The sequence below is a fragment of the Arabidopsis lyrata genome (genome assembly GCF_000004255.2).
Source record: "Arabidopsis lyrata subsp. lyrata unplaced genomic scaffold ARALYscaffold_1, whole genome shotgun sequence".
NCBI classification, from domain to species: domain Eukaryota; kingdom Viridiplantae; phylum Streptophyta; class Magnoliopsida; order Brassicales; family Brassicaceae; genus Arabidopsis; species Arabidopsis lyrata.
The window spans coordinates 7,273,936-7,287,449 of record NW_003302555.1 but is presented as its reverse complement, the minus strand read 5'-3'; the positions used below and the strand labels follow the sequence as shown (position 1 = coordinate 7,287,449).

Genomic DNA, 13,514 nt, shown 5'->3' with positions numbered 1-13,514 from the left:
CTCCTCCATCAGTCCCCAGTATCAATCTATTTGGGGACTTGACATTAAACTCAAGACCATGTACACTATTACCAGCCAATATAAACACCAAATAGACGACGTCCTCGGTAGAAAAGACATAAAATTCTAAAACCAAAGAGATATATCCTCTAGATGTCCTATATGCTTTGATCGATGTTCAAGCACACTGAGCCGACGGTTAAGTTCAATAAGCCCCAAAAATAACAATCGGTTCGGTACAGTTCACCATAGATAATACACGAAATTCAAAATTTTGGGGTCCAAGGTCTTGAACTTTTGATTTGGGGGGAAACTGGAGTTAACTTCTGATCTGTGTGGACTGCGGTCGAGGTCCGAATTATGTGTAGTTGTGATACTATATGAAACTTCCTAGGGAGACACAGGTCGTTTACCCTAATTTAATACGTTTAAAGTTACGCTTAGATCTCATAATCATAATTCGAGAGTAGAAAAGTAGTCAATAATTCGAGAGTTAAAAGAACTCAATCTTTCTTTCTTTTTTTTTTTTTTCATTTTTACGTTAAAGTTTTAAAATCCATGCAAATTTGAAAGGCGATTAGCTAAGTAATGGATATATGTAGTATGATTTGTTTTATTTCTCATGTAACTACAATATTAAAAAAGTATAGTGTACATGCTCTTATTTTATATGTAGAAGGGTTAAGGACTTAAGGGGACATCGACACGAGATCTTTTCGTGGATTTTCGTTAATTTTTTTCTTTCTGACTCTTTTCCTTTGGATTTTCTATGCATTCTTTGAAAAGAACATATCTGCTGTATTAATATTTACAATTTTAATAGTTTTCCCCATATTATCTAAGACTGTAGTGGATACATAATTGGCGAGCAATAATACATTTGCATAGTCGATCTTCCTAAACTTGGATTTAACCGGCTTGTCTCTATTGTACTATCTTTGACGTTTAGTTTGTATGCTATGAGTTATGAAATTGAGTTGACACAAATTTTATCCGTCTAGGTTAAATGCATTCTCCAAAACCAATATGTAAATAAAGAATTCATAAAATAATTTTTTTTGTCAAAAAAATAAAAATACAACTATATTAGAATGTAAATCAACTATATATTATATGAGCCTTATAAATCCGAATTAACATTAAAAAATATACATTTGAGAATTTTGGGATCAGAATCAGATAACAAAAATTTGATTCACTTGATCGACAACAAAATGTGTTACTAATTGATATCTGACCGGATGAAATAAAAGTGAAAACTAAGAAAGGCCTTAAATACATAAATATCTTCTGGAACCAATCAATGGTTATAAAAATATAAATAGTAATTTGAAAGGAGTGAAGTTCCTTCGCCACAAGAAAAAAAATTGTTTATTTCTTCGGGTAATTATAAATATTTTTTTCTTTTATTATTTTGCATATGCCCATAGTAAAGCTGGAATAGGAATGTGCCTAGAAACACACGCCTATTACTCATATACCGGATCACGATAAAAAAAAAGAGAGTCAGAAATGTGAATACTAGTCACAACAAGTTCATATTATATATACTATGTAATTAACGAAATTTACGAGACCCCTCTCCGTGTGTGTCACCATAGTAACCATTGAATGTAATGCATTTCTAGGGATTCAATTTCTCGTTCTTAGAACTTCGACTAGTAAAACAGATCGAACTTTAGTCCATATATATATCGTTAAGGTGGCTCCACGGTGTATGAGCCGAGATCAATGCCGTGACGTCCTCTCCAATACATGGGTTAATAATAATTAAAAGTTTTTTGGGGTTTAATTTTTGATGTTTAATAGTACAAATTAATATATGGGATTATGGGCCATAGAAGAATGTTGGTGGACTCGTTGGTTACGCAGGGATGTGTGCATTAATGTGAGTTTGTGAGTTGTATAAAGAAGCAACTGTGAGATAACATCTGAACACAAGATTACAAGAACAGTTTAGAAGTTTTTTTCTTTCTTAAAATTCTCTCTTTTAAGTAGTCAAAGTTTGGAACTTGAACACCATCAAATTCATCAATTTTACTCCAACTTGTCTAAAAATCTAATCCTTTTATCTCTATAATAAACCAAATCTTGATATATCAATAACTCGAATTCATATATATATATACATTAATTGATCTCTCTGTTACAGACAATTGTCAAAAAAATAGAAAACATGAAGGTTAGTTTTCTGATCCTTTGTATTTAGTTCGATCATATATATGATATATAAAGGTTCCATTGAATTTTTTTTCCTCAGATGATTTCTGAAGTGTTTTCTTCTGGCTTTTGTTTTCAGTTCTTTGGGTGGATGCAGAACAAGCTTAATGGGGATCATAACAGAACAAGCACTTCCTCTGCTTCTTCTCGTAAGTTTTCTTACATAAAATCTTAACTTCAAGATTATATTGTCTACTAGGGATATGTGTAAGCAATGCCCCAAGATTCTTGTCTCGTAAAATTTGCTTTTATTAGATCTCGTTTTGGTACCTTGTTTTGACAAGATTCTTGTCTTTGATCTGAAATTATTTCGTTGTCTTGAATCTTGCCTTTTAGATCATGTGAAGCAAGAGCCAAGAGAGGAGTTTAGAGACTGGCCTCACGCGTTGCTCGCTATTGGAACGTTTGGTACAACAAGCAATAGTGTGAGCGAAAACGAGAGCAAGAATGTTCATGAAGAGATTGAAGCGGAGAAGAAGTGTACCGCAAAATCCGAGCAAGAAGAAGAGCCTTCTTCTTCTGTCGATCTTGAAGATTTCACTCCTGAGGAGGTTGGAAAGTTGCAGAAGGAGTTGATGAAGCTCTTGTCAAGAACTAAGAAAAGGAAGTCTGATGTGAATAGAGAGCTCATGAAAAATCTTCCTTTGGATAGATTCTTGAACTGTCCATCGAGTTTAGAGGTCGATAGGCGAATCAGCAATGCACTTAGCGCTGTTGTGGATTCGTCTGAGGAGAATAAGGAGGAAGATATGGAGCGAACGATTAGCGTTATTCTAGGTAGATGCAAAGAGATATCAATAGAGAGTAAGAAGAATAAGAAGAAGAGAGACATAAGCAAGACCTCTGTCTCATATCTTTTCAAGAAGATTTTCGTCTGCGCAAATGGGATTTCTACAGCCCCAAGCCCTAGCCTGAGAGACACGCTTCAAGAATCAAGAATGGAGAAGGTAAACAACTGAGAACGAATTTGAAATTCGTAGTTTAAATGTATTTTTTAATATCTACCTCTGATCACAATCAATTTAAAGTTGTTGAAGATGATGCTCCATAAGAAGATTAATGCTCAAGCCTCCTCGAAACCAACATCATCGACAACAAAGAGATACTTGGAAGACAAGAAACAGCTCTCATTGAAGAGTGAAGAAGAAGAAGAAACTAGCGAAAGAAGAAGTAGTGGCGACGGATATAAATGGGTCAAAACAGATTCTGATTGTGAGTTTTCATCAGATCCTTATTATTTTAGTAAAACTCAAAAACAAACAACTAATTCGATCTTCTTTTGATTACAGTCATAGTTCTTGAGATCTGATCAAACCTTCATCATTCAAGCTCTTGCAAAATCTTTTCCAAGTACAGGGTAATTAAGAGAAAACAATATAATCTTTTAAGTTTCTAATTTTTTTTTCTTTCATGAACTTATGCAAGATATTCTTTTCTTTTATGCAGAATCAAATCTTCTCGAGAAAATTTAAAGAAATAATGTAATGAGTCTCCCATTTCCGAGGAAATTTTTGGTGCATATGCAAGTTAAGCCATGGAGTTTCAGAATGTTTGTTAACTTCTTTTTTGCATGATTTGATCTGTGGGAATTTGGGTCCATAGAACCAAAACATGTTCTTGAAATTGCGTACATGTGTAGATATGTATATGAAATGTCAGAGTGTATACATACATACATGTGTGCGTGTGATTTGTGTAATTTTAAGGTGGATAACCTCAGCTTATAAAGATTCTTCTTTGTTACATTCTTTGTGCCTTTGGTTCGCTTTTTCTGTAAGAGACACTCAGACAAGTCAACTCTTGAGATCCTTCTCTCTCGTTTCTCATTCATGTTTTATTATATAAAATAAAGACATTGGGATATATAGCTTTTCCTAGCTTTCTCCAAAGATTTTAAAAATTGAACGTTAAACTTTAGTAAAAACTTTGTATAATTTCTTTTTGAAAAAATTCGGTATTACACGATCAATTAACATATAAATTGTTATAAGATATATTATTCTTTTCCGTCAATCGGAAAATTTATCCAATAACTGAAGAACATAGAGTAGGACATTACTCCGCGTTTATAAAGTTCAAATTTAATGTTAGTTCCTAACGAATGTAGAATTTTTTTTTTGGTCAAAAGGGGAAACGAATGTAGAATTTTTTTGTTTTTTTCGTTAGCCTTTTTGAATTAAAGAAATACGATTTTTTTTTTTTTGCTTTAAAAATAAAATGGATAAAAGGACGAAAAGTGCTTTCATGATGATCTGTAACTGTAAAGACCGTAACTTTAAATATGGGTTGTTGTTGGCCCAAAATCAATGTGAAGTTTCCGCCAAGCCCATTCGACTATTTCCTTTTTCTATTAAAAAGGGGAAAAATTCAGTGACATTCTTTCTTTTTATCTGTCTCGGAACATTCATGACATTCATTTTTGTATCTTTGAACCGAATAAACCAAATAGACTGAAGGATTAATATTTGTTAAAAACATACAATAGTAAGTACAAATAATTTATCTTTACAATACTTTTGTATACAAATCTCTAAAACAACCGAACTAAACCAAATAATTTAGACATGTTTCCGAAAAACCGAAAAATCTAAAGCGAACCGAGAAACCGAAAGTTTAGACCTAGTTGTAAGTTGAATGTAACTCCTAAGACGTAACATAGAGAGCCGGTGGAAAGGCCAGATTTTCCAGTAGAGTATTAATGATACACATATTCTAATATAAACATAATAAGACAATCTTACAAAGAAGAAGAAGAAGAAGAAAAATCTTAAGTTTAGTGTATAGTTTAAGTTTAGCCCAGCCAATTTGGGATTATCAATAAAATATGTTATTTTAAAAAAAAAATTAGTGTATACTGTATAGTGTTAGAATATTACCATAAATTCGAAAAAATGTGGACTTGTTTAATAAGAGGCTGAAACGGGTCAAGCGTAGAGCATCTGTGACGACGTTTCGGTTAAATGTAAAGAAATACTCCATTTTTGTTTTTATTATTAATACCAAGACCAAGAGTATATAAAAAGGACCCATTCGTTACCCAATTTTAAATTGAGAAAAATGTCGTTAAAATCCTCAACTTATTCAAAACGTTGATTTAAATCCTCAACTCATGACGAAACGAAATAAATATCAAACTTATGTTGACTTTCCAAATAAATATTAAACTTATGTTGACTTTCCAAATAAACACCAAACTTTCATTGACTTTCCAAATAAATATCAAACTTCCGTTGACCTGACCATATAGATACGACGTTAAATGGGTTAATAAATCCTCAACTCATGACAAAACGAAATAAATATCAAACTTATGTTGACTTTCCAAATAAATATTGAATTAAATCCCTAAAATCAATTTTAGATCTCTAAATCGAGCAAAATCCCTAACCCTAAATAGAGTATGATTTGAAACTCGGGATTTTATTGAACAGTTACGACAACACAAAACAATGTGTACGTACATGTGTTAATCGAAAAAACACAACTTTACGAACAGACACAACTATACGCGTACATTCGTGTCTCTTACGTAAATAACTAACTTATATGAATACGACTTTAGGTTATATGACTTAGATGAGATTTGATTATAGTTCAACAATACTGTCATTTTTAATTAGCGGATCTGTTAACAGAAAATTAATCCCGTTAACATTGTCTGTTAACTCACTTAACGTTATGCCTAATATGGTCAAGTCAATGAAAGTTTGGTGTTTATTTGGAAAGTCAACATAAGTTTAATATTTATTTGGAAAGTCAACATAAGTTTGATATTTATTTCGTTTCGTCATGAGTTGAGGATTTAAATCAACGTTTTGAATAAGTTGGGGATTTTAATGACATTTTTCCCATTTTAAATTCCAAACGTTTTTTTTCTTCCAAATCACACCAGCCCACTTTGTCTTGCAACAGTGCAAGCAGTGGAGTAGGGATAGCGAGCTACCAAACCGGTTAGACAACTTTTGGTCCGATCAATGGGCCGATCGCACGGTTTGCCCTAATCCAACTTAATTTAGTCCCATCAACAAGACAACAACACTTATTAAATTAAGTCACATCTAAACTTTTTATTCTTTTTAGTGCTAGTATATCCAACACGTTTATTTGAACGAGTCGTAATGTTGAAGCAACCAACGAACGTATTGATTATTATGGCATCCGTGAAAGGGGCAGTTCGGTCAATTGATCCATCAATTTTATTTTTGACCAAACTGATTAGGTTATCTCGATATTTTTTCTTTTTCTTTCTATAGGAAAGTGGGAAAACGCGATTCACACGATACTGTTGCTGGTGCGCCGTACAGATTGCGATACGTGTCACAATCTTAACGATCTGTTTTATTTAACCGCGTGTTTTAATCAAAAACTTGTGTCGGATCGTATCGGAGACTTTGAATTTTTATGGCACATGAAACTTCGTAGGGGTTCGATGGTAGGATCCCACATTGGTCCACACACTATGCATTCAATTTATCGCCGTTAAGTTTGTTGACTAACGTGAGGAACGTCGTGTTCAGGTAATGTCTGAAAAAGGCCATGAACTTTGTTTATTTACATTGATGCCACCATCAGAGTTGGTAATGTGCTCTTGGCATCTTGTGGAAAGGCAAACTTTGTAAATACGAGCAAATTTAGAGTCCTTTACGAATTTTGTGACATAGTAGTTAACGCCGTTTAATAACGTTTGCCGTCGGTTCTGAATTCTTTATTATTTTTCTCCTTACGCGTAAGGAAAACGTGCGGGGAATTCTAACCGAAAATCGTAAAATTTGTAGTCCAATTTTGAAATCTGGCCGTCGATGGTAGACAATTAAACTGTACCAAACAAGAAAAAAAGTGGTGAACATATTTTTATGATAAGACAGGGCAATAAATTTGTTGTACCAACTCATAAAACAATAAATAAATTACTTGCATAATGATGAATTATTAACATTAATTGTCTTACTATTAATCATAGATGAAAAATTCCTTTCGTCACACTACATATAGTTCTATAGTTAGTGAAAAGTTGAAAACTGTCATGCGATGGAATATTTCTAAATCTGATGTAATCTATTGGATTGATCTCGCTCTCTGTTCTGTTGGATTGTTGCTGGTTGAGCCTTCAGATTCGTTCTTCTTCGGAATCTCCGGTCTATTGGAGTTTGCCTGTTTGGTTGTTTCTTCTTGAGGCTCATGTTTCTTGGTTTCAACTCCGACGCCAACCGTTTCTCTGGGATTGTTTGCGGGTTATGATGGTTTCGAGTCTCAGATTTAGTTCTTTGGTTCTTTTTGAGTTTACCTTCTTGTACCTTTTTGTTTATAGTTTGCTTCCCTCTTTTGGGCTTAGTTTCCCGGGGATATTTATGTCTTCCGCCGGCTTAGTTTCCGAAAGAGTTTCGACTCTTGTCGGTCTTGTATTTCAAAACCGTATTCTACCCTCGTATAATATAATGGAATCATTCAGACGAAAAAAAAAAAAAAGTAATTTATACGAAAAGAAATCGAAATACCATAAATGTTTGAATATTTGCAAATTGCTGTAAAAAAAAAGTGAATTTTATTTATATTTTGGTAATAATATATTGAAAGTTGAAAAAAAAAAAAAAAGCTCCTGTTTATATATTTCTGTTTTCATTAATTTATGGGAGGCTATTCAAGTCACACAAACGTATTGGGTGAATGAGTTTATAAACACACATGAGCTAGCTTCTTGTACTTTTCCATTTTACGCGCAATCCATCCACGCACAGACAAAAAAAGAAAGAAAAATATTGAAAAGAAGGGATAAGAATATCTTAAAAAAGAAGTGTGGAGAATTCTTTCTTCTCATAAACAACATGTCGAAAAATGAAAATGCTAAGGCAAAAGCGCCGGAGAAATCCGACTTTACCAGGAGATGTAGTTTGCTCAGCCGTTACTTGAAGGAGAAGGGTAGTTTCGGAAACATAGATCTTGGCTTGCTCCGAAAACCCGATTCCAATATCGGGTTGCTCGGAACATCCGATCCACCAGGTACTTTATCATCTCTTCCTCTCTCACTGCCGCCACTCGGTAAATAGTTAAAATTCAGTTCTGTTTTTTGTTTTTTTTGCTTTTGTAAGATTTACTACTTTTGTTCTGTTTCTTCACTTGTAAGTCAGTTCCTTTGAATCGGAAATAATTTCTCCTTGTAGTTATGCTGACAAGTAACAAAACTAAAGAATAAATTGATATAGATATTGATTGAGATATCATATATGGTTCATAAAAATCCCAAAGAAGATATAAGATGCTATATCTTTCGGAAAAAAGTTATTATTTTCCGTAAGTTCTTATTGTTCACGAAAGTTTTTATTCTCTTTATTCAGGGAAACAAAATGCGATGCAGAAGGCAGGGCATTTCAAAGGGGGACCCTCTGCATCATCTGGAGGCAAAGTCAAAGATGTTGCTGACCTCAGGTCTCCTTTTGTTCCTTGGGAAAAATTGTTGTTTTTTGTTTGGTTATTGGAGAGTAGAGAAATGATAACCGGTTCAAAATGGTTTTGTTCTGAAATCTGTTTTTGGTTTACAGTGAATCACAGCCAGGAAGTTCGCAGCTGACCATATTCTTTGGAGGGAAAGTTTTAGTATATAATGAGTTCCCTGCAGACAAAGCTAAAGAGATTATGGAAGTAGCAAAACAAGCCAAGCCTCTGACTGAGATTAACATTCAGACACCAATCAATGTCGAAAACAAAAGCAACATGGTTCTCCCTGATCTCAATGAGCCTTCAAATTCTGCTGATACTGATAATAATCACCCTACAAAGGAACAACAGCAGCAGCAACAAGAACAAAATCAGATCGTGGAACGTATAGCACGCAGAGCTTCGCTTCATCGATTCTTTGCTAAACGGAAAGACAGGTATTTAACTTGATCATACTTTTTGGAACATGTTTTAATGTTCCAATCACTCTACTATGTTCAAGAGATTAAGGATTCTCTGTTACAAGTTCTCCTAAATTTATCTCACCAGCCGCGTTAGTAACGTAATTATTTTCTGTTGCAGAGCTGTGGCTAGGGCTCCATACCAAGTTAACCAAAACGCGGGTCACCATTGTTATCCTCCCAAGCCAGAGGCTGTAGCCGGTCAACCACTAGAGCGAGGACAGTCGTCACAAAGACAGCCGGATAATGCCATTGCTCAAACCGTGGCCCAACACAAATCAGATGGTGATAAAGATGTTATTATGGATATTGAAGAAGGCCAAAGTTCGAAAGATCTCGATCTAAAGCTATAGTAATATTTGCTAAATTTCTATTAGGAACTAAGTTTTTAGATTAAGGTTTCGATTTTTCTGACTTATCTAAGTGATTTTTTTGCTTTCTACTGAAGTATGTAATCTTAATCTAACTTGAATATTCATTCATAATAGTAAAGTTATATTATGAAAACGAGAAATAGCAAATTAGACAAGAGAGTCTCTAATTAAGAAAATATTTTAGGAGTTGTAAACTAATCTGGAGAAACCAGAGTAACAGGAAGAGGAATCTGACTGCAAACGTAACGCGGGTAAAGATGGTTGAAACTTGAAAGTGATTCAGAGGCCCTTTCTAACTTATTTAGGGTGTAATTCGTGGAAATAATTAATTTAGAGGGGTGTATCTTAAGTTTAAGATAAATCAGGGGATGTTTATTGTGAATACTTGTCAGGTTTCATTTCATTGAAGGCGTGTCTGATTTGGGCTGAGCCATAAAATTAACGTGGGAAGATTTCATTGGCTGTTGGTTTTAAAAATTTCTTACAGCCTGTGACTTTAGCTTATCGATGTGTAAAAATAATAAATCCAATAAATTCGTAAGAGCCACTCGATTGCTTCCTTCGCTTTCTATCAAGAGACTTCCTTTTTTCCTGTTCTTCTTCATTTTTGTTTTTTTTTTTTGGTTATTAATTTTTTGTCATTTCTCTTACATTTTTCTCGAACACCGAAAACACTTTCGAACCCTAGAAGACAGAACACTGTGTCAATTTTCATTTCCTGGGAACAAAAAGTAAATTCAAAGACAATAAAAATTTCCCCGAGAGAAAATGCAGAGGTTGAAGCAGCAGCAGCAACAACAACAAGTTATGATGCAGCAAGCTCTTATGCAGCAACAGTCTCTCTACCATCCTGGTCTCCTTGCCCCGCCACAGGTTTGCTCTATTCTTGTGTGTTTCTTCTTCCATTTCCATGCTCGATTTGGGTTTCTAGGGTCTTTTTCCAAGCTCGATTTCACTGCCCTTTTGTTTTACAAGGTCCAGGATTAGAAACTCTTGGTTTTTGGTTTCATTTTCTATGATTGAAGATACACTTGTTTCTCTTATTTTTGTTTCATTTGTGATTTGTCAAACGAGAAAAAGTTATGAAATTTATGGGATTATCACTAATAGACTTGCTTCTTGTGTATTCGTTAAAAGTTCTTTTAAAGTGTTTGTCTTATTATCTGATTTTTGGTTCAACAACTCCATGAAAATCTTTGAGATGAAACTGATTCGTTATCGTAGCTTAGTTGCTGAGACTTTAGGAAGTAAAGTTTTTTCCTTTATTTCTTTCTTTTTCATTTTCTTTCGCTTCCTATTTTTTTTTTTTCCTTTTTGCAGATAGAACCAATCCCAAGTGGAAATCTCCCCCCTGGTTTTGATCCAAGTACTTGCCGCAGTGTGTGAGTGTTAGGTTTCTTTTTTTTATTGGGTATTTTTGTTCACTTTTTATGTGTTTTTGGCTTTAAAAGTTTCAGTAGTGAGCTCAAGTTTTCAATTTGTCACTCTCAAAGCTAGTCCAGGGAAACACTACTGCATTGTAGTTATGTATATATATAGTCAATAATTGCGCAATTGAATAAGTTTGTCACAAGTGTTGGTATTTGACAACGTTTCTCTAAAGTCTTGTTTCTATTTTGTGGAAAAGGTGTTCCTTTGTTATTATGCCCTCATTGGTGATACTCCTTGAAGTTGAAGGGACTTGTAGACATGCTGTTTTCTGTTTTTGTTTCTTTGTTCTGGTTCTTGTTTAGATTTTTTGTCTGTTTAACTTTGAGAAGTTGCAGGTACGTGGGAAACATCCATATTCAGGTGACGGAACCTCTGCTTCAAGAGGTTTTTGCTAGCACTGGTCCTGTAGAAAGCTGTAAACTAATTAGGAAAGAAAAGGTTAGTGTTATGTTACACTGTTATAACATTCTAGTAATAATCTTCTGGATGTTATATCTGTTATGTAGAAACTTTTGCTTTTTGTATTGGCTATGACTGACACATTTTCCTGATGTTTTGATTTCAAAACGGGCAGTCTTCTTATGGGTTTGTCCACTACTTTGATCGAAGATCGGCTGGTCTTGCAATCCTTTCTCTCAATGGAAGGCATTTGTAAGTTAATGGACTTGATTATTAGCCGTTGGTAAATTTAGCATGAACAAGATACTCTGTTTTTTAAGGTTTGGATTACATTCATTGGTTACTCTAATGTGCAGGTTTGGGCAACCTATCAAGGTTAACTGGGCTTATGCTAGTGGCCAGAGGGAGGATACCTCAAGTTGGTTCATACTCTTATGCTTGATTTTCTTGGTAAGCCAGTATTTTGGGTGTTTTATTGGTACAATAACGCACTTCTGTGATCTTCATGTGCAGGTCACTTCAATATATTTGTTGGGGATTTGAGTCCGGAGGTTACTGATGCAATGCTGTTTAATTGCTTCTCTGTCTACCCGAGTTGCTCGTAAGTTTTTCAGTTGCACAACGCTTATGCCATCCTGAGCATTCTTGTATTGAAAATGGAAGTTTAAGATTTGCACAGACTCTTCTGACAATTGCTGTTGTATGTAGGGATGCAAGAGTTATGTGGGATCAGAAAACTGGGCGTTCAAGAGGATTTGGATTTGTTTCGTTCCGTAACCAGCAGGTACTTGACTGCCTAACTCTCAGTCCTTGTGTATAGATTGGCTTTTACCTTGATCACTTATCGATTGCTGCAATTCTTATTTCCTTGTGCAGGATGCCCAGACTGCAATAGATGAAATAACTGGTGAGTGTTGCAATTTGTTTTGCCCTTGATAGTTGATTTTAATTGTTATTTAGCTTTTTTTTGGCTTATTGTAACTGGTGTGAGTATTCTCTTCTGCTTTCAGGGAAATGGCTTGGTTCCAGGCAGATACGCTGCAACTGGGCGACAAAAGGAGCCACTTCTGGTGAGGACAAACAGAGCTCTGATTCCAAAAGTGTCGTGGAACTTACCAGTGGTGTCTCGGGTATGTTTTAACTATTACCTTTCATAAAATAGAAAATCAAATGGAAACAGAGAAAGCCTCAAATGCTCTTAATTTTACCCTTTGATGTTTATACATTGGCGTATTTGTTCCTGCAGAGGATGGTAAAGATACTACTAATGGTGAAGCTCCTGAGAACAATGCTCAGTACACGACTGTTTACGTCGGTAATCTTGCTCCAGAGGTAAAATAGAAAAAAACATTGTGTTATAGATATTGTGTGACTTACCACATCCATACCTTACTAAAAACAAAGATATTTTCGTTCGGGTATCCAGGTGTCCCAGGTTGATCTTCACCGCCACTTTCATTCCCTCGGTGCTGGGGTCATTGAGGAAGTCCGTGTTCAAAGAGACAAAGGTTTCGGATTTGTGAGATACTCTACTCATGTAGAGGCAGCCCTTGCTATTTCGATGGGAAATACACATTCCTACCTCAGTGGCAGGCAAATGAAGGTAAAACTAACTAACTTAAACCATTTTTTTGGTTCGGGAATGCTAAAAATCTCGTGTTTGTTGTTCCCACAGTGTTCTTGGGGAAGCAAGCCAACTCCACCAGGAACAGCTTCAAACCCACTTCCTCCACCAGCTCCTGCACCGATCCCGGGATTCTCAGCCAGCGATCTCTTGGCTTACGAGAGGCAACTAGCGATGAGCAAGATGGCAGGAATGAATCCGCTGATGCATCACCCGCAGGGACAACATGCTCTTAAACAAGCTGCAATGGGAGCCACTGGCTCAAACCAGGCAATATATGACGGTGGTTTCCAGAACGCGCAGCAGCTCATGTACTACCAGTGAGATCTTCCTTGGAGCCGTATTTGAGAGAAGAGTTCTTTCTTCTTTTTTGTTGTTATGTAACGTCTTTATTGTATCTTTTGCTTTTCTTTTAACTGATGTTCTTGTTATAATGTTATCATGTAGCTGTGGGTTTGTGATTTGTGTTCCACGCTTTTTCTTTTGTTAACTACGGTTTACGTTTTTGCACTTTCTCTTTCCTTACTTTGATTTAACTTAAATCTTATTTAGTGGGTCACGAACGAGTTCGTA

General features: G+C 35.2%; 3 protein-coding genes across 6 annotated transcripts; all 3 read left to right on the top strand.

Moving 5' to 3' along the window:
* The first annotated feature begins 1,876 nt into the window (after positions 1–1,876).
* On the top strand, positions 1,877–3,963 carry LOC9329011. 4 transcript variants are annotated; one of them, XM_021013689.1, is made up of 6 exons: positions 1,877–2,182; positions 2,300–2,369; positions 2,557–3,167; positions 3,249–3,432; positions 3,510–3,577; positions 3,667–3,963. In XM_021013689.1, exons 1-5 carry the CDS (start codon positions 2,177–2,179, stop codon positions 3,527–3,529), a joined length of 891 nt encoding a protein of 296 aa, XP_020869348.1. In that variant the 5' UTR covers positions 1,877–2,176; the 3' UTR covers positions 3,530–3,577; positions 3,667–3,963. The 4 variants fall into 4 exon arrangements, 2 of the variants coding, with proteins under 2 accessions (XP_020869348.1, XP_020869347.1); XR_002329468.1 differs by having other exon boundaries at positions 3,249–3,577; XM_021013688.1 differs by having other exon boundaries at positions 1,877–2,369.
* A 3,882-nt stretch (positions 3,964–7,845) lies between these two features.
* LOC9329010 (protein TIFY 11A) lies at positions 7,846–9,605 on the top strand. The gene is made up of 4 exons (XM_002892902.2): positions 7,846–8,217; positions 8,553–8,643; positions 8,757–9,089; positions 9,235–9,605. Exons 1-4 carry the CDS (start codon positions 8,043–8,045, stop codon positions 9,464–9,466), a joined length of 831 nt encoding a protein of 276 aa, XP_002892948.1. The 5' UTR covers positions 7,846–8,042; the 3' UTR covers positions 9,467–9,605.
* A 347-nt stretch (positions 9,606–9,952) lies between these two features.
* On the top strand, positions 9,953–13,454 carry LOC9326286 (oligouridylate-binding protein 1B). The gene is made up of 12 exons (XM_002892901.2): positions 9,953–10,360; positions 10,808–10,869; positions 11,254–11,356; positions 11,493–11,569; positions 11,674–11,735; positions 11,831–11,918; positions 12,026–12,101; positions 12,194–12,224; positions 12,328–12,447; positions 12,564–12,649; positions 12,744–12,920; positions 12,993–13,454. Exons 1-12 carry the CDS (start codon positions 10,256–10,258, stop codon positions 13,263–13,265), a joined length of 1,260 nt encoding a protein of 419 aa, XP_002892947.1. The 5' UTR covers positions 9,953–10,255; the 3' UTR covers positions 13,266–13,454.
* The last annotated feature ends 60 nt before the right edge of the window (positions 13,455–13,514 follow it).